Genomic DNA, 19,794 nt, shown 5'->3' with positions numbered 1-19,794 from the left:
ATTAATAATAATATTTATAATAACAGACCTTGAAGTAATTTTATGGACCTTTAGTTAAAACCTTGGTTCTAAAGGAAATATTTCATATAATATTTAGTGTGTCATTCCAGATAGCTGGTTATAAGTTAGGTCTTTGAAACCCAAGTTCTTTTAGTAACCAGTTGCTATTTGGCATCGAAATAAAATAACACACACTAAATAAAATAATATCAAAATACTTAATTATCCAAAATTCCTAGTCAGTCACAGAGATTAATAGTACATATCACATTTTTTCCTTACATATATTCTTCCTTATAATTTATTATCAATTATTATGTTGTTGTTGTTTCAAAACAAGTACTTTGACAAAAATGCAGAGACCATTAAAAGTCTTTTATGCGGACTTTTACTTTAAAAAAAATAAGCGTTCTCTTCAGATGACCAACTTCCTGTTAGCAACCAGGCCTTGTGTGACAACCGTTCCTAGGCAGGATTTGTTGGAGTTAGCGGTATACGCAGTTATACAGTTCATACAAGTATTTGTAATCATTTTTATTTAGCTAAAGTCAAATAAAAAACGACATTCTGTGACAGCGCTCCGAGAACAGTAATGCAATAAATCGTTCGACACTTAGCTAACGTTAACGTTAGTTCAAACGTTATCTTTTCAACGCATCGCTAGCTAACGTTAGTCCGTTTTTTTTTTGTAGGGTTTAAAAGTCACACACCCTTCAAGATGAGCGAACAGCTCAAATTGATCGTTGAACAACTGAACAGGGAGCCTTTTAAGAAAAACTTAAATCTCATTACTTTCGATTCTCTGGAGCCTATGCAGTTACTGCAGACTTTAAATGATGTGCTGGCGGAAATTGATCCAAAGGTGAGTCAAAAATTGTCTATATTATTACTGGTGCACAATATATAATGTAATATAATACATAGCAGTACATAACAGTATTATTTTATGTATTACATTACATTTTTAGTTGAGAGCTTGGAGTTCTTTGCATAACGTTACCTGTCAGGTTTATTTAACTTAAATGTGTTAAATCTTCCCACTACTCAGCTGTTTGTAACACTTTAACGTTATCTTGTCTTGATCCATGTATATTTTGTTTCAGCAAGCCCTCGATATACGTGAGGAAATCCCCGAACAGACAGCCAAGAGAATGTTTACTCTTTTGGGGATGCTGAAATACAAACCGCCTGGAGGAATATCTGAAGTGTAAGGCAGAAATAGTGAAAAATTAGTATGTAACAGTGCAGAAAAAATGTATAGGTATTGTATATACAGAACCAGTCAAAAGTTTAGAAACATTACTAATTTTAATGTTTTTTGAAAGAAGTCTCACATGCTCATCAAGGTCTATTTTAATATACTTAAAAATTATTATTATTTACTGTATTTCTGTGATGCAAAGCTGAATTTTCAGCATGATTACTAGTCTTCTTCAGTTCTGAGAACATTCAGAAATAACGTCTTACTAGTCTTCTTCAGTTCTGAGAACATTCAGAAATAAAGTTTTCATAACTTAACGGGAATGTTAGCAAAGCGTTCAAGAACATATTTTTGTTAGCGGGGTTAGATCAGGACAAATGGGCACCATTTTCTGCTATTCAAATAGAAGATGAAATTGATTTAAGTACTTCAAATATCCAATCAGCTTTGAAATGTGCATTCCTCAACAGAAGCAGTTTTCGGCAGGGTTTGGTGGCAGGCAGTAAGCCTGTGGTGCACCCCATCTTGCACTGGCTGTTACAGAGGATTCCAGAGCTGAAGAAGAGAGCGTATCTGGCCAGATTCCTCTTCAAACTAGAGGTTCCTGCTGAGTTTCTCCAAGATGATATCATTTCTGAGACCTACCACCAGGTATACCTACTGAACATATGGCTTGGCCTTAAAAAAGATTTGTTTTTAGATTCTATTCTATTATCTTCCGTTTTATTTCCATGATTGTACCCTGTTTGTGTATCTCCTATAGATTATGATATTGGTTATTGTTTAAACAATTTAACAGAAAACAAGACTTTAGTTCACATTTTATTTCCTTTTGCATCTCAAGTATTTGCATCTTGATTTAAGAATCTTTAGATTTGAACTGGAAGCAAGGCAAAAATACTGAGGAAGAACATGGCTTTTTTTTTTTTTACAGTGTGATCAGAAGTGTTGCTAACTCGTTGTGCTTCTCCCGAGACATTTACATTTAAAAAATGTTGACTTATTGGTTTTCCTTCAGTTTAGTTCTTAAAATGTTACTTTACTTGGTCTTTACTTCTCATGGTGACTTTATTTTTTGTGCGTTTTTCAGTTGTTTTCATTCTATTGTTTTCACAGTATGAGGAGCTGGTGGAGGGATTCAAGAACATCCATAAAGAGTGTGAACAGCTGAAGAGCTCAGGTTTCTCCACCGCTGACATCCGGCGGGTAAGAAAGAATACATCGCCAAAATCCCATCTGGTCATGTAGTGTTTTGCATTATACAATAATAATGTGTCGCTGCAGGACATTGTTGCAATGGAGGAGGAGAAGGACCAACTTATCAAAAGGGTGGAGCGTCTTAGAAAGAGGGTAAGGATCTAAAATCCTATAGAATCTGTATGTGAAACTAAATCAAATAATGGAATCGCACCTGCAAATACATTTACAGAGAACTATCAAAGTGAGCTGCTGATGTCACTGTTTAAAAGGCTAAAGCTGCCTTCAAACATTTGTGTATGATTGTTGGATTATGCCCCCTAGTGGCAGTTGCACAGAACTGTCAAGTTGGTCCTGAAGCATCCTTTGCCTTTCGCTTATTCACCATGGTAAAATGAAGGAATAGCGAATCTAAGCTTGTGATAGAAAAACAAAGTATAGGTTTTTGGACTAATCAATGTAAATAATTATTTAAAAGTTTAATTATAAGAACATAGAATTTATGAACAAAACGTATAATGTACAAGAACATAATTATTCATAACCAGCCATTTAACTGAAATGGTGTTTAAAGAAGTATAAACATTTTAGAGGATTTTTTTAGTAATTCTCACTTTGAATACATCACATCCGGTCTGGCAGTCGCATTCGGTCTAGCCAAAAAAGTTCTGATATTTCAACACATCTGGAAATTCCACATACGCATATGATTGTAACTCCTCACAGCTCCCAATTTGAAAATTAATGACAGTCTGTCGTTTGTCGGAGATGACAAGATGATAGTGAAAAGATGGCATAACAGGAAACCCCATATAATGCCTGTTAGCAGGTTGCAACCACAGAATTTGGACAAAAGCTATTTATGTTTGCATAATTATTGATTAATAGTTTAGCTAATTTGTTATTGCTTTCAGCTGGTAATCAAAGTATGTAATACATTTTTTTTTACTGTTTTTTTTGATGTTCTTCTACTCCACTAGGTGGAAGCAGTGTCAAACCACCAGCGCATGCTGGAACTGGCCAGACAGTTGAGAGTGGAAAAAGAAAGAGAAGAGTCTCTTGCTCATCAGAAACAAGAGCAGAAAAACCAGGTAGAGACAGTCTGAATACTTGCACGATTACGTCAGTTTGTGATTGTGTGTTTATGTCTGAATAAACACATTGGAGCTCCATGACCTGTTTTCAAGCAATCACTGTCTACTGGACATTCTGATATGATAGGCTGTGTTTTGTCTCTGGCGTAGCTCTTCCAGGCAGAGCAGAGACTGCAGAGATCTCATATCCAGCTCAAAGACTTGCAGCAGGCAGCCGCAGACGAAAAGCCAGAGAGTAAGTTGTTATACTTGAGAGGACACCTGTCCCAGACTAACTCGAGAGTGTTCTTGTTGTTAGAGCTAGTGCTGACAAAATGCAATGGTCATGGGTTCGATTCCCAGCGCACACACATACAAATTAAATATAAATAGGATTTTTTTTAAACAAAGCTGACTTTCTATTTAGAAAGGATATAAAATTATGGCGATTTGACGACTTTTTAACCTTTTGTCATTTGTACCTAGTTTTGTGACCCTTATTTAATCGTTTATTCCCAGTGTATTTGTTTTTTACTTTGTGACTCTTTCTTGTGGTCGCACATTGCAAGTTTCAGAACTCCAAAACAGCTTCTTTGACATTCACGGAATCTTATTACACTCTCACTGCAATAGACAAGCGTTGCGACACAGAGTGAGATCCCTATAGAACACACATGTGATCCTAAACCACAGGCCTCATGAAGAGACTTGAGGAGGACATCAAGTTCAACTCCTACATGGTGTCTGAGAAGCTGCCCAGAGAGTTGGAGAACATGAGAAAGGTGGTGCAGTACCTACAGAAGGTGGCGTCTGAGCCTGCTATGGGGCAAGCAGAGCTGAGGGAGCTGGACGACAAGGTCAGCCTGTGGGCATGGATTTGAATATTATTGTTACAGTTCAAACTTTAACAAACACTGCTCTGTACTGTTGAGTATTGTTATGTTCAAAGTGGAGTTTTTTTTTTTAAGGCATTTTTTAAAATATTTTGGAAGAACTCTCTTATGTTTAGTAGAATACAGTAAAAACAGTAACATTGTGAAATATAATTACAATTTAATATCATGTTCTATTTTAATATATTTTAAAATACAATTTGTTGCTGTGGTGGAAAATATGAATTTTCAGCATCATTACTCCAGTCTTCAATCAAACATTTCTTATTATTATCAACTGATATTATTATACATATTTTCAGCATCTTTGATGAATAGAAAGTTCAAAATAACACTTATTTACAATATAAATATTTTGTAATTACTACTATAAATTTTTGATCATGTTATTGTGTCCTTGTTGAAAAAAGAAAACTCCTTGACTCCAAACCTTTGAATGGTGGTGTATGTAGTAATGAAATGAGTCTTTTGTTCATTAGATCAGAGAAATCAACACGGAGATCAACCATCTGATCGAAAAGAAGATGATGCGCAATGACCCAATGGATGATAAACTCTCTCTGTTCAGACAGCAGGTTAGATGTTATCTCTCTTTTTCCCTTTTCTCCCCTATGTGACTTTGAAAGTTTAAACGGGTGTTGTTCTTCACGATTTACCTGATGGGTCACGTTTATTTTGTTTTGCAGACTATCTTTATTCATGCAGGGTTGAGTAATGTGTGATTTAGTGTTTGCCCCTTAAGCCTTTTAAGCCCAACGTGCCCAGAATGGAAACACAGGGTATAGGTGACCATGTGACCTCTGGCCCAGAGTCCTGCACGTATGCGGGTGAACTGCTAATATATGATGTAACGGGTGGAATAATATTTATGTGGTCATCTGCGGTGTGGGAATCAATAGGCATGGGTGGACTGCGGTTCAATAGCCAAGACTTCTTCGACTCAATTCGTTACCCACTGATAGGCAGCTGCTTTCAAACGGTCCCGTGCTTATTTCTGTTCACGCTGTGCAGTCTAAAGAACGTCAAAGGTTTCTAATTGCAATGTGATTTGCAGCGTTGAGGACAGCGTTCGCGCGCTGCAACTGAAGTGATTGACAGCTTCAGTCATTAAGGCAGGGGTCCTTGCTGGCATTCTGTTTATTATCTATTCGCAATTGGAATAAAAGGTTAATCTTTCATGCTGCTAAGAGTTTCAACAGCCACGTATAAACTGCAGAGTTTCAGGAGAGACAACCGCATTTCATTTCAGAGTGAATTTTCTAAAATAGTCCTGATATTGTTTGACAGTATAGGCTTACATTTGGCTGTACATTACAAAATAGCCTGTATGGGCAGATTGTTCACATGATGTAAGCAAAAGTTTTGTATTGTTTACAGGACGGATGCGCTTTCTTTATTACCATGTTGGGCTGTGTGTTTATTTTTTCTTAAATGCATCAACTCAGAATGCTGTCGGAATGTTGTCTACCTGATGTAGTAGATTTAATGCAGGTACGGTTCAGATCGTGGTCTTTATGTCAAACTGGTCTGGTCGGGTACAAAATTAAATTAGTGCTGTTGTCAGATAACGAGTCGTGTGCACGGTTAAGTACTGCTGGTGCGGGGCAGGTGCAGGTTTACCTGACAGAGTCCTGTCTCACGCTCTGGCCTTCATAACCGTAATGGAGAGATGATGCACTTTGTCCTGCGAGTCTTTGAACATGAAAGAATGTTTGATGTTCTCTGACTTGCTAATACAACAGTGTGCATTTGTTTCATATGTAATTGCCAGATGTCTATTATCATAGCCTATTTACATGGCTCTCCAGAATACTTGATTCTGATTGGTCAGTCAAAAACTTTTGTATGACAACTAGACTGTATAATTGACCTTTGTCCCACGCAACCGAACTGATACACACAGTGGTTTCTGAAGGTCTATGGGGCCATTCACACAGAATGAAACGCAGGGCAGTGGATAAAACGCAAGACATAGAGACATGTTTTTTTTTTATTTGAACTTTTTAATTTGAGCGCTGCATTTTTAGAACGGGATTACAAATGCGAGCGCAACAGTCAAACACATCTATAGAGATCCAGATCTTGTGTTTTTACATTAAAAACTATGTAAAAGCAGCACAATGGAATGCAAAAAACACATTCTGTGGGAACGTCCCCTAATGCCAGTAGTGAGAATTCTTCTTTGTTTTTAATGTTTTTAATACATTTTGTGACAAATTACATTTGTTTATCAGCATCAATATTGTAAATTTGCTTATATGACCTAGAAAAAAAAATTAGAACTTTATATATATATATATATATATATATATATATATATATATATATATATATATATATATATATTCAGGTTGAAATTTGCATTAAAACAAATTATCATGTGGGATACAATAAACCAGCAAAAAGTAATAAATGTAAAATGCAATGAATTTGTTCTTTTAGGCTGCTATTATAGTCCATAAGAAGGAAACCAAGGTGGAGGAGTTGCAGGAGGCCCGTGAGGAGCTGGGAGCTGTGGAAAGAGAACTGAACATGAAGAGCAGTCAGGCACGAGAACGGGGCGGAGCGGAGCTGATCCGTGGAGATGAGGTACTGAACACACACAGCACAAAGAAACGCCGCTGCACGTGCTTCAGGGTTCATCTGCTTCTGTATAGAAATATTACAGTATTTGTCATATTAAAAATTCTGTATTAACCAGGTTTTTGGCAATGCCACAGCCCTCTTATACATTTTCAACTTAGTGTGTAATGTTGGTGTTTGAGCTTGAAATATATCTGCAGAGTTACAAAGTGCAAAGTCACTCCAAGGAGAGTTATTCTCTATATCTGTAAGGACTCTTTCTGAACTCCCTAAAACACTTTGATTGTAGTCTTGAGTTTTCTTCCGGGAATGTATACAACACAATTAATTCCTGCCTAGGGCATATGCAAAAAAAGGGGCGAGGCCTTATTGAGTTGTGTTAGTAGTGTGCTGAAACTCATGGTTATGGTAAGAGGTGTGACATTTCCAAAACACGCACAAAGTGGCTGACCATTCACAACACACTGGTCCAGCCGACCAATCAGACCACATTGTGCTTTTCAGAAGGAGGGGCTTCATAGAGACAAGAACTAATTAGAGCTTTGATGACAGACTGGGAAGAGAGGTGCTGCAGCAATGTACAGTATGTGAAAAAGAATGTGTTTTTTGAACATTCAAGCATGAAAACATATTCTAGTAGACCCCAAAAACAAAATCAAGATTTTGTGAAAGGGCAGTCGTGGCCTAATAGTAAGAGAGTCAGACTGGTAACCCGAAGGTAATGGGTTTCGATTCTCAATATACCGGCAGGAAATGACTGAGGTGCCCTTGAGTAAGGCACCTAACCCCCAATTGCTCCCTGGGTGCCACAGTGAAATGGCTGCCCACTGCTCTGGATGTGTGTGCCCCATGGCTTGCAGTGTGTTTGTGTGTTCACTACTCACTCCTCCTAATGTATGTGCACTAACTTTGATGGGTTAAATGCAGAGGACAAATTCCGAGTATGGATTACCATACTTGGCCTTCACATAATATGGCCTCTTTGGAAAAAAAAATCTATTGCATAGATGACTAAGTTTTATAAAAAGCCATCTTGCCAACAGTGAATTACCCCTTTAAGCAGCACAGCTCCGATAGGGCAGGTGACAGTTACGTCAGTTGGCCTGAACTTTCTCACACTGGCCTCAGAGCCAGAGCTGTAATAGTTTTTCCCAGGATATTTCCCATAGCAACTGTCAGTGATGAACAGGCCTGTGTCTGTTTCTGAGACCTGTGAACTATCCTGTCCTCACTTTTTGCTGTCTGTCTGCATTTTTTTTAACAAGCAGACGTTCCATTCCCTGCCTGCCCTTTGGCAGAGATATTGGCAGGGTGAGCAGATAGAGCGGCACCCTGGCTAAAATAGCCACCATCCCTCCCCCAATTCTAGACTTCCTGCGATTTTATCAGCCTCCCCACGATAACGCTTACTTCTGTCCATGGTTCATCCAACTGTGAACAGTAGCAGCCAAGTGATGGATAGCTGAAACTATAGAGGGAGTGTGTGTCTGCAGATGTGCAAGTCTGAGCTGCTGAAATAGACATAATCCAAGTATGGTCAACTTGTGGCACAAAATACAAGGAAAAAGAAGGGAAGAGAATGGCTTTTGGACCAGTGGGAGACCCATCTATGACCCAAATGAAACAGATCTGATATATTAACCAGATGGATCTGATATATATGCAATATGCTTTATGTTGAATTTACAGAATGCTTTTAAAAAGACGGAACAGAACGTGACATCGCAAACCTTGCAATGTCCAAAGAAATTTTGCATGTCCAAAGTCTAGTGTGACCACAGCCTAAAACCCTAAAATGACCCTTAAAATATATATATTTTTAAACTTCACAGCTCAAATAATACACAAGTTTATGAAATTATAATAAGCTTCACATTTCTTATTTTAAATCCTATGTACTTCCATTGTAAAGGCCTGGGTATACTTATTTGTTTGCGTTCCACTCCCTCTCACGCACAGTTGAGCGCGCAAGCCTTTTAAAGTATACTCCTTTGGCCATGAGTGCGGAAACACACATTCGGCACGTGCACACTATCTAATGGACATTGTTTTCAAGCGCTCAAGTCACTCGCACTGCGCTGTTGTATGCGCATGTGCAACGTCCATAAACCCTCCTGATGATGAAAACTACGTCCGGCCGAAGTATACTTTGGGCTTAAGTGTCTCAGCGTGACCTTTTTATAAAGACAACGAGGGACGAAGTGAAATAATTTTTTTGTGGTAATCAGCATTACGCAACAAATGCTGTCATTCGAGCTTGTATTTTAACTGTAAACTTGTATTGAACCGGCAATAATGCATTTCAATGCTCACGTGTTACTGCTTTGATCGTTTGTGATGATGGAACTTGGAACACAGCACAGCATTATTCCTGCTCCCCTCCCAAATTGCTCCAACCTTGTCTGCCCTTGCTGTCTCAAAATACACAAAGCATAAACTCTCACTCACAATCTCCGCATGCCCCAAGTGACATACGGCACATTGTGTGATTTCTGAGTTTGCTCTCTGGTGCCTCTCAACATTTATAGCCATTGGCAGTACGGACAGAAGAATAGCCTGAGCGAGCGAGCTGCCAGATGAAGATGTTTTTTATCCCCTCTGGCTGCATGCCGGCGGGCTCAGGTTTCTTTTGTTGCGATCCACTGAGTTGTCCCAGTGCCACCCTGGTTTGCCCCTTCTTCACACCCCCTCATTCCTCAGAGCTGTTTTCTCTTAGAGATTCTCACCTTCCTCTCACCTTACCAGAGACTGAGCCAAGGCCACAATGTTCCCCTGACTTTGCCTCATTGCATCCTTTAGCCCGTACATGCGCATGCACCTCGGGTGGTGTGTGTGTGAATTCCATTTTCCCATGTGAGATGACAGCTTTGCTCTGTTTGCAGTCATTAGTGAGACAGTCACTCAACCAGGGCTCATTGTGTTTGTGATCTGTGTTGATCCTGTCTGAAATATCCAATGTCACTTGACCCTGATTCTTTTGACCCTGTTGTATGAAATGAAATGAAATTGACTGTCCTTGTTATTGTATACGTACAAGTATTCACTGTCCAAAATGTATGACTCATAAGCATTTACTTTTTTTTTTTTTTTTTTATATTAGTTGAGACGTAGGCCTAGTTTACATGAAATATACCTACTTTTTGGGACTATCTGCAGTGTGACATGCTATACTTCATGTAAAACTACTTCAAACTGCATTTGGCTTAGTTTTTTTTAAATAATAATTATAAATGCAGATTCAATTACCTAAAATTAAACTATGATTAATTGAGAAACTACATGAGTGCTTATGTTTTTAAAAACTCATTTGTCACACCACAGGACCATTTGAAATTAACTAGTGATGGAAAAAGAGAAATTAAAAATGTTACATTCCTAAATTCCTTTTACATTCATACATTTATTTACTTAACATCTTGATAAAGAAGAAATAGTATTTGAGTATTTTTTTCCTGGATATTTTCTGTCTTATTTGCCAGCCTTTTTTTTTTCTTATTGCCCCTTTTCCTTTTTTTCTTATTTTTCTTATAGTCTTTTTTACTGTTGTTTTTCTTTGCTTTCTTATTGTCCTTTTTCCATGTCTTGATTAAGGTTTCGATTTTTCTGCCTGTGTTTCAGTTTAAGCGATATGTGGCCAAGATGCGAGGCAAGAGCAGCACGTATAAGAAAAAACGTCAGGAGATTGCTGAGCTGAAGGCAGAGTACGGTGTCCTGCAGAGGACTGAAGAGATCCTGAGAGAACGACACACAGCTGGACAACAGCAGCTGGTAAGCGCACATTATCCATCATTCTACTGCTCTCTCTCTCCTTAAGGCCTATAAACGCTCATACTTTGTTCAAACTTTTTTGAACACAGACAAAAAAGCAAGCCAGGCCAACCTTGCTTTTCTTATTACAAATTACTGTCATTCGTATTTCAATTTCAATTTATTTTAAATCCACTTCCTTGCATTAAAATTCGAATCTGCATCCTCAAATTCAGGGATTGAAATTTCTCTAAATGTTGATAAACCCTGCTTAATGGCCACCTTTGTTCTGCTTACATCAATAATGTTTTAGCTTGTGTCTATCAGCATATAATTTCAGCATTTTATACACACTGGTACATAATCTACCTTCCCTGTACCCATCACTGTCTATACAAATTGCATTAATGCTGGAGTTACTGCACCTTCCTGGAAATGACTTCACACCTCTGAATCCTCCCTGCCTCTGACTTGCTGATAGCCCATTTGACGCAGAAAGGCTGAGCTTGGGCTATTTGTGATCACGGCATTTGCTCCCTGTCTGCGTACTATGCTGTTATTTTTTGAGTAGGGGAATTTTCCCCCTCAGTTTTGCAGTTGGTTCCATGAGCCTGGACCACAAAAATGCAGGAAGTGACAACTGCAAAATTCTACACAGTGAACATAGCTGAACTGAACAACTAGTTGTTAATGACGTATTTTAGAATGCCTCAGAAATGTTCTGAAAACAACTGAAAACTCATCTCTTCCGTGAGCACTTAACCTAAAAAAATTAAATAAAAATAATAATAATTCTTTCCTTTTCCTTTAATCCACCCTTGTCTGGCTTATGCTACTCAGCAAAACTTGTATTTTGAGCACTTTCTGCGTTGTTTTTGCATCTTCAGGAGGACTTGCTTGCTTTAGTCCTCACTTGTAAGTCGCTTTGGATAAAAGCGTCTGCTAAATGTAAAAGCTTTATGCTGAAAATAAGATCAAAATACCATGGGCAAAATTTTTATAATACGGTGTGGTGGCTGAGAGAGCCTAACGCGTGACAACTGAAGAAAACACATGCAAATAGAAAACCCCCCAGCAAATTAAGAAAGTATCTTCATCAGTTGGACAACACATGCTGCAAATACTCACAACGCAACCAAATACAAAAAAACACACTACAAATACTCACAACGCAACTAAATGCAGAAACACACTACAAATACTCACAACGCAACTAAATGCAGAAACACACTACAAATACTCAACAACGCAACTAAATGCAGAAACGCACTACAAATACTCAACAACGCAACTAAATGCAGAAACACACTACAAATACTCAACAACGCAACTAAATGCAGAAACACACTACAAATACTCAACAACGCAACTAAATGCAGAAACACACTACAAATACTCACAACGCAACTAAATACAGAATTGCGCTTTAACGTTTCACAGTTAGGCTAATTGTGTAATTTGTCAGATCATTCAGGCTAATTAAATATCCAAAAGGCTAAGGAATTTTACGATCAGGATATTAAAATAAACTAAAAACCCCAATGTTTCACGTCTTCGACAACCAGGTTTGTCACTTGTTAGGGTCCACTTTAATTGTTTCTATATTTGCAGCGCGTTTCTGTATTTGGTTGTGTTGTGAGTATTTGCTGTGCGTTTATGTATTTAGTTGCATTGTGAGTATTTACAGTGTGCTTCTGTATTTGTTTGAGTTGTGTGAGTATTTGCAGTGTGTTTCAATATTTGGTTCCGTTGTGAGTACGGTATTTGCAGGCGTTTCTGTATTTGGTTGCGCTGTAAGTATTTGCAGCTTGTTTCTGTATTTGGCTGCGTTTTCTGTGTTGCATTGTATAGCAACCAGCCAGAATACCCTAGCAACTCCATAGCAATGCCATAGCATAGCATCCACAGCCACCTAGCAACACCTTAGCAACCATCCAGAAACATTAGCGACACCCTTGCAACCAGAACATCCTAGCAATACCCTAATGAGCAACTAGCAACCACTTGACAGACAGATATTACGAAGAGGTACTGCGTAAAATGCTTTTTCACTGGCGCCGTTTCGAATTTTAATATTTTGATACTGAAACTTCATACATTTATTGGTTACCACATTGATTTTTCCCAGTAACTAGAGATCTGTTTATGTCTGTTGTCCATATGTTATATAATATGGACATTTCTATTTACAGAACCAAACCGAAACTGTGATCACAGCACTAATATATATATATTTTTTTACCTCTACACCCGTAATATTTGCATATTTAAATTTCCCTGACTAGTCTAACATGTTTAGGAGATGATGGCAAGTTGAGTTGGGTCAGACTGAAGTGCCAAAATGTGATAAGTCATGTAATCTTCCCAGGATATAGTGCTCAGCACATTTCTGTCCTATTATAAAACCCATGGCCGTTCGTTTCAGCTTGACCTGTGAAGTTCCCTCTGTACCCAGAGAATAAAGTGCTTTGCACTGCGATTTGTGGCTTTGAGTCCTGAATGTCTGTAGACACAACCCGTCAGAAAGTGCTTAACCATGACACTAGCTGACGTAGCCGTGCACAAACACACCAGCCTTCGAAATCTGCATTCGAAATTTGAGCTTGTTGTGCTACATCATGATTGGTTTGTGTATTATACATGACAAATGGACATGGCTGAATTATGTAATATGCAAATTTTTGTACAATTGAATATACACACTTAGCCTGGCTAACGCCAGACCCAATTCTCGTTGAGACTTGGGTCTGGGAACCACATGTGCATTTTCTCGTATTTGAGGCGTGGTTACGAATGCCCGGCGCCGTTTATTGGGTGCTAAGAATGTCTATCAAATGCGCCTGTGCGTAGCTCATAGCTAATCGTTTCCATTATACCAAATGACGTATGTAGAGCGACAGAAATTACACAAGGAAGAAGACGATGGGTAAGATATTTTTGTGTAAACAATGACGTTCAGCGACTATTGCCGTTTGTGCAAGATAAACATGAGGGTCGAAGGTATATATGGATATAAACAAACTGCTTAGTTGTGTCACATAGATATCATCATCGTCTTGCTGCTCCCTCCCCGTTCTGTGATTGGTTCCCTAGATGAGGCGAAAATCTGGTCCATGGTATCCAGACTGCCTTTCAGTGTGAATAAAATCGCGCTGCGCAAAGGCAGTATGGGGAAACCCAGGCTAATACACACTAGCAATCACTAAGAGAGCCATGGTCCGTGGTTCTCGATTGCTTTTGTAAACTAGAATGTATGGTAACAGTTATGAATTTGCAAATTTACTGACATAAACTCCTTGTCAAAAACAAGTGCCAGGGCACTCGAGATTTGTCTATCTCGAGAGCCTCTATTTATTCGTGGCTATAACATTTTTAAAAACATTCATATATCATATAAAAGAGTAAATAGTGGTCATAGCAAGCTGGCAGTGTCAGAATGCCAGTCTGTCAAGCCATAACAACTCATAGCAATGACGTTTTAGACTGTCTGACGGCAGATGCGTAATAATAAACAGGAATGTCCCCCCCCCCCCACTGGGGGGATTTATTATGTAAGTAAATAGGGCCAATTTTGAATTCATTATAAGTCTGTTGCTACAAAGGTTGACTAACATGGTTCAGATCTTGATTTGTGAGCTGAAATTATGCAGCTCGCAGCTAAAATGTTACGAAGTACCACTGATTGGTTACCTTATGCAAATAGTATACTCAAACTGAGAAACATTTCAGTAAGTAATCTAATCAAACTGACAAGGTGAATAAACATTTGTTCTATTTATGCTTTGTTTGTGTTGTCGTGTTCAGCAATCACTGGAGGCTCAGCGGGGGATCTCGGGCTACAGTGATACTCAGGAAGAGCTGGAGAGAGTCTCCGCTATCAAGAGCGAGCTGGACGAGATGAAGGGGCGAACGCTGGACGACATGTCTGAAATGGTGAGCTGGGCCAAGTACATGAATACAAACCGCCTCCATTCTGAATTCACTAAATACCATATAATAATAAAACATTAAAACTATGTTTCTTTATCTGACTTTTTCATGTGAATGCATTTAGTAGTTTCTCTCTTGGATCATCATCTCTCATGAAGATTTGTTTATTTAGGTAAAAAAGCTGAATTCAGTGATAGCAGAGAAGAAGTCTGCTCTATCTCCATTGATAAAGGATCTGAGAGCTCTGAGACAGGAACATGCGGTGAGTGTTTAGCGTCAAGCAAGATACTGGAGATACAAAGCCATTTGTTTCTCTCCCCCATACTGAGAATTACTATCAACTACAAAGAGCCAATCAGCATATCAGCTCTGTCAGAATTATATTCTCTTTTGTTTTGCTTGTTAAAACAGGAGCTCGCTCCAGATTTTGAGCAAAAAAAGGGTCAGTATGACACCTGTGCTGCAGGACTGGAGAGCAACAGATCCAAACTGGAACAGGTACTCTATTATGGGGCTCAACCAGGGTTGTGTAACATTCACAAAATATAGTATATTTTAAATGAAACTCCTAAGACTGAATTGAGACTTGTTATAATTGTAATTTGAATTCCAGAAAGTAAAATTAAAATGCACTCTCTGTTTAATTCTGCATTTAACTTTTCATTATGAATAACCCATAAACATTTTATTATACACACGAGATCTGAGGTATTTCCAGAAACATTCGATTATTTTAATAATGTAATATATATATTTTATGGTGATAGTAATAATTACATTTACATTTATTTATAATAATTATATATAGTGTATTTTAGATTGATATACATTATCTATAAAATGTAACTTATTTTTGTTTTAATACAGTTAAATTATATAGAACTAATAACTTTCATTTAATAGGCCATGGTGGAAAATGCTGTTTTTCAGTTAATATTGAAAATATTCAAAATGGAGCCTAACAGCATGATGGATCAAATTATATTTAATTAATAAACTATATTATTTCATAAATAAATATAAATATAATTATTGCTATTATCATGAATAATGTAATGTACACACCATCGTTATGATAATTATGTTGGGGGTAATTCATACTGAAAATTGAAATGTATAGTTTTTCATGTCTTTATATTTGGATAGCTAAACAACAAAGCAGGTTTATATCTTATATTAATTTTAACTGCAATTATTCCTCTCAGTCCAGTTCAGATTCAGGTTCAGCGTCCTGTGTGGCCAATGCGGTTCAAATTCCAAAAATAGCTATTATTAAATTCTTGCCTGACCTTGGTCTCATCTTGTTTTTTTTAGCATCTTATGAAATACATTTAGTAATATACTTAGATGAGCAGACAGTGATTTAATGTCCTGATGTAATACAGGAAGTGAGGACACTCAGGGAAGAGACTGCACAGGAAGAAAGCCGATATCATCGCATTAACTGCATGAGAGAGGTAAAACCCATTTTCCTCTCAGACATCAGAGATTTCCAGTCCTGTTGTTTTCTCTCACTCTTCCCTCGGCCTCTCCTTCACAGATTATTGAGAGTCAAATGCAGAGAGCTACAGAGCAGAGTAAGATCAATCAGTCAATGGACTTACAGGTGCGGAGGACGGCTCTCAGGTAAGAAACTGAAGATGTATCTGCTATAGAGAAACCTCAAAGCTCCAGTGAAAAGACAGACATGCACAAACACACAAATTCGTGCTTCATAACTGATAAACAAATGATCCCTGAGAGACTCTTTTGAGCTCGCAGCTCTCAGCATGCCTGCCTGCCTACTGCTCAGAATGTGTTTTTTCTTCTTTTTTTCACGTCTTTTGTTTCAGCTATGCTTCAAGTATCTATTCACCCATTTTTTATCCATACAGCCTACACATTTGAAAAGTTGAGCACAATTTCTGTTAAATGTGGAAGTGGGCGGTAGCCTTGTGGTTAAGGATTTCAGCTGTTAACACAAAGGTTGCAGGTTCAATCCTAAGCAGGAGTGACTCAGGAATTGGAGAAGTGCTGTAATCAGAAATCATAAGTTATTTTGCTTATTGTTAGATAAGATTAGCGCAATGAAAGTGTATTTGGATACCTGCTCAATAGAAAGTAACTAAATGTGACATTTAAAAGGATTGTTCACCTAAAAATGTAAAAAACATTCTGTCATAATTTCCTCACCCTCATGTCGTTTCAAACCTGTATGAATTTCTTTTTTTTGTGTAGAACAATAATAATAAATTGTGTAGAATTTATTTGAGAGCAGGATCAGTCAAGCTCCAGAAAATAAGTAGAACCTGACAACAAATCGCACTGGGTCAAAATTGCATTGTTGAGAGAAAAACAAAAAACAGTTATGTCTGTTAAATAAAACGAAACGTTTACAAACATTATACTCTACAACAAATCCTTTCAATTTAATTCAGAGCAGAACAGGAAGGAAAAAATAAGAATAAAACAATCATAAATTCTAGTGCCTTTTATTATAAACAACATTTATTGTAAATGCCTAAACTAATTTAGTTAAAGCAAAACTGAAACTACTGGCATGTGGGGAAATGCAATATACAAATAAACTTCACATACTTCTCTCATTCGGCACAAATCCAAAAGTTTTCTGGAAAATACAGCAAGTTTATTTGGAACACTATAAGAGTGAGAACATGAAGACAGAATTTGTTAACTAAACTAAAACAACTTGTCTATCCTTCCCTTGCAGAGAGAAGTACATTTCGAACACAGCTGAGCAGGAGTCCTTGGGCAAGGTGAGGAAGACCGTCTTTGACCATCTGTCAAACCTTTCTGACTCATAAGTTGGTTCCACCAGGTCGTTCTCTCGTCTTTATCTCATCTGTCGGGCTCAACTTGGTGTTAGTTAAGAGTGGGGGGCCTGGCCTCTGACATATTTCGGCTAAACCGCGTGGAGCATGCGATCAGTGTCACGCCACATCATGCCAGTGTTAAAACAAAGCTTGTGTAATCATTGCCCTGATGTCCAACCAGTGGATCACCCTCTCAGCACGGTGGAAGCAGACACGGCGGTATGCCAAGCTCTCCCATAACTGCCCGTTCTGCCCTTTAACTGTTTACTGCTGCTACTTCACAAGCTTTCTGAATCCATGAATTACACCAGATTTGACTTCCGGCACCTGGGTACAATACATTGAACGGCTCAGCAAGAATTTGAAATTCGGATAAGGTGTCGTGGGGTCAGGTTTTTTGCACCAACCGTGCTTTGAACATATGTAAATGATTGTTTTTATCTCCAATTAGCATCAGAACATGCAGCACTAGACGTGTTTTTCAAAGCTGACGAACATTGTGTCTCTGTGGACTCTCAGGCTCTACGTCAGCAGGTGAAGCAGGTGCGAGAGAACCAGGAGCCCAATATGAGACAGATGAAGATGTGGAAGGACCTGGAGACGCTGTTGGAGTGCAAGAAGCAGTGCTACCTCAAGGCTCAGAGCCAGGCGCCTATTGGGCACGTCATCCAGGATGTTGGCAAGGATATGCTAGTTCTGTGATGCCATTTCCCATGTAAAAGTTGTCTTTCTATACATGAATAATATATACAGTATACAATATATACACAATATATATACAATTGTTTGTATATTATGTATGATGAAACTGTATATGAATATGCCTATGTGCATTCTAAAGTAAAAGAAATCTGAGAGTTGTCTGAATAAGAGTGCTCAAAGCTGACACACTAACTTCCAACAAGTCCCTAGTCTCGGTTTTGACACGTCTTTAAGAACCAAGCTCCAGTCTATGTGTCTGAAGATAACGCCTTACAAAGTGCTACACTTTGGATGCGCCTGTGCTGCAAGTTATTTTGGGAAACAACAGCCATGACCTTGGCCAGAAGAGCGGTCCAATTTAGGAATTCAGTTAGATCTCCGAATGTTGCTCTGTCATGGTAGTGCTAAAGTAGTAAACACTCCTTTTTTCCATCATCATATATTTAGTAAAAAAAATAAAAATAATTCCTTGTATGGAAAAGTGAGAAGACTATGCTAGGCTAGTTCACTTCTATCTTTGTTTGAAAATTTTAAATAAAAAAAATATCTAAACATATTGTATAATAAAGTAATTTTATACAGTTATGCAGTTGTTGTATTTATATTTTTTAAGATTCTAATTTAGAATCTTCAGCAGTTCAGAATCAGATCCTGTTTTCAGCGTGACCCTGCAGCTCCAGGTGCTGTTCTGCTGGTTCTTTTTAAAACCTAGTAAAACTTTCTCTCTTTCTTTTTCTGTCTGGTCCATTCATCCATCTAGAATGTCATTGTTTGGACAATAATTATTAACCCTTATATACAGATTTCTATACATATACCGTATGCAGATATAGAGCTCCAGGGTGGTAATTCATTCATTTATTCTCATATTAATAATATAATAATATGCATAGGTCACCCTGAGTAGGTGTAAGCATTGCATCCTCACGTACTGTTGCATATCTGTGTGTCTGCACAGTATAATGAACATCTGGCAGCTTGAAAAGATTTAATACTGAGTCAGTCTCGTTCAAACGGTCTCACATCATAATCACAGTTTGATTTTCTTTTACCAGCATTTAGAGGAAAATAGAAAAGTATTATTTATCTTACATTCTATATAGGTATATGAGGTGATAAAAAAAAAAAAAAAAAAAAATAATCTTCTTAAAAATGTAATGCGTGTATCCACACATTTAATTTTTTATACTTATTAAATTGTTAAAATGATTTTAGTTGAATACATGTAAGTGAACATTAATAATTATTTTTATGTAAAAAAATTGTTCTTAGTAACTATCATGTTTTCTACTGAATTGAACAAACGTGGCTTAAAATCAAAGTATTAATGTTTCAAATATATACACATACACACATATTATTTTCATGTTTATTTAAAATAAACAATACTAAAAGATTATAATAAAACTTAGATTAAATGTATGATAAAAACAAATTTCACCAATAGATAACTTTTAATGACTTCTTGACGAGATTCAGACATTGAAAACATCACAGAGAAATGTTTTGTATCAATGTATTTTTTTTAAATGTACTTTATCCGGACAAAGAAAATGAATTACATATGCGCATTCACCATACGAGAAATATATATAAAATACTATAGGGTACAAAAATATATACAAGTGCAGACAGCTTTCTAAGAACACCGTTTA

General features: G+C 37.6%; 1 protein-coding gene across 1 annotated transcript; it reads left to right on the top strand.

Annotated features, from left to right (window-relative positions):
- The first annotated feature begins 415 nt into the window (after positions 1-415).
- On the top strand, positions 416-18,724 carry ift81 (intraflagellar transport 81 homolog). Its single transcript, XM_079636984.1, has 18 exons — positions 416-862; positions 1,104-1,207; positions 1,672-1,852; positions 2,318-2,407; positions 2,486-2,551; positions 3,379-3,489; positions 3,643-3,727; positions 4,165-4,328; positions 4,844-4,939; positions 6,807-6,953; positions 10,566-10,715; positions 14,499-14,627; positions 14,797-14,886; positions 15,036-15,122; positions 16,010-16,081; positions 16,165-16,250; positions 17,335-17,380; positions 17,957-18,724. Exons 1-18 carry the CDS (start codon positions 719-721, stop codon positions 18,137-18,139), a joined length of 2,031 nt encoding a protein of 676 aa, XP_079493110.1. The 5' UTR covers positions 416-718; the 3' UTR covers positions 18,140-18,724.
- Positions 18,725-19,794: the final 1,070 nt, after the last annotated feature.

This window comes from Phoxinus phoxinus (genome assembly GCF_949152265.1).
Source record: "Phoxinus phoxinus genome assembly, chromosome: 15".
Taxonomy (NCBI): Eukaryota; Metazoa; Chordata; class Actinopteri; order Cypriniformes; family Leuciscidae; genus Phoxinus; species Phoxinus phoxinus.
Note: the sequence above shows the minus strand (reverse complement) of the source record. Positions and strands in the feature narration are given on the sequence as shown.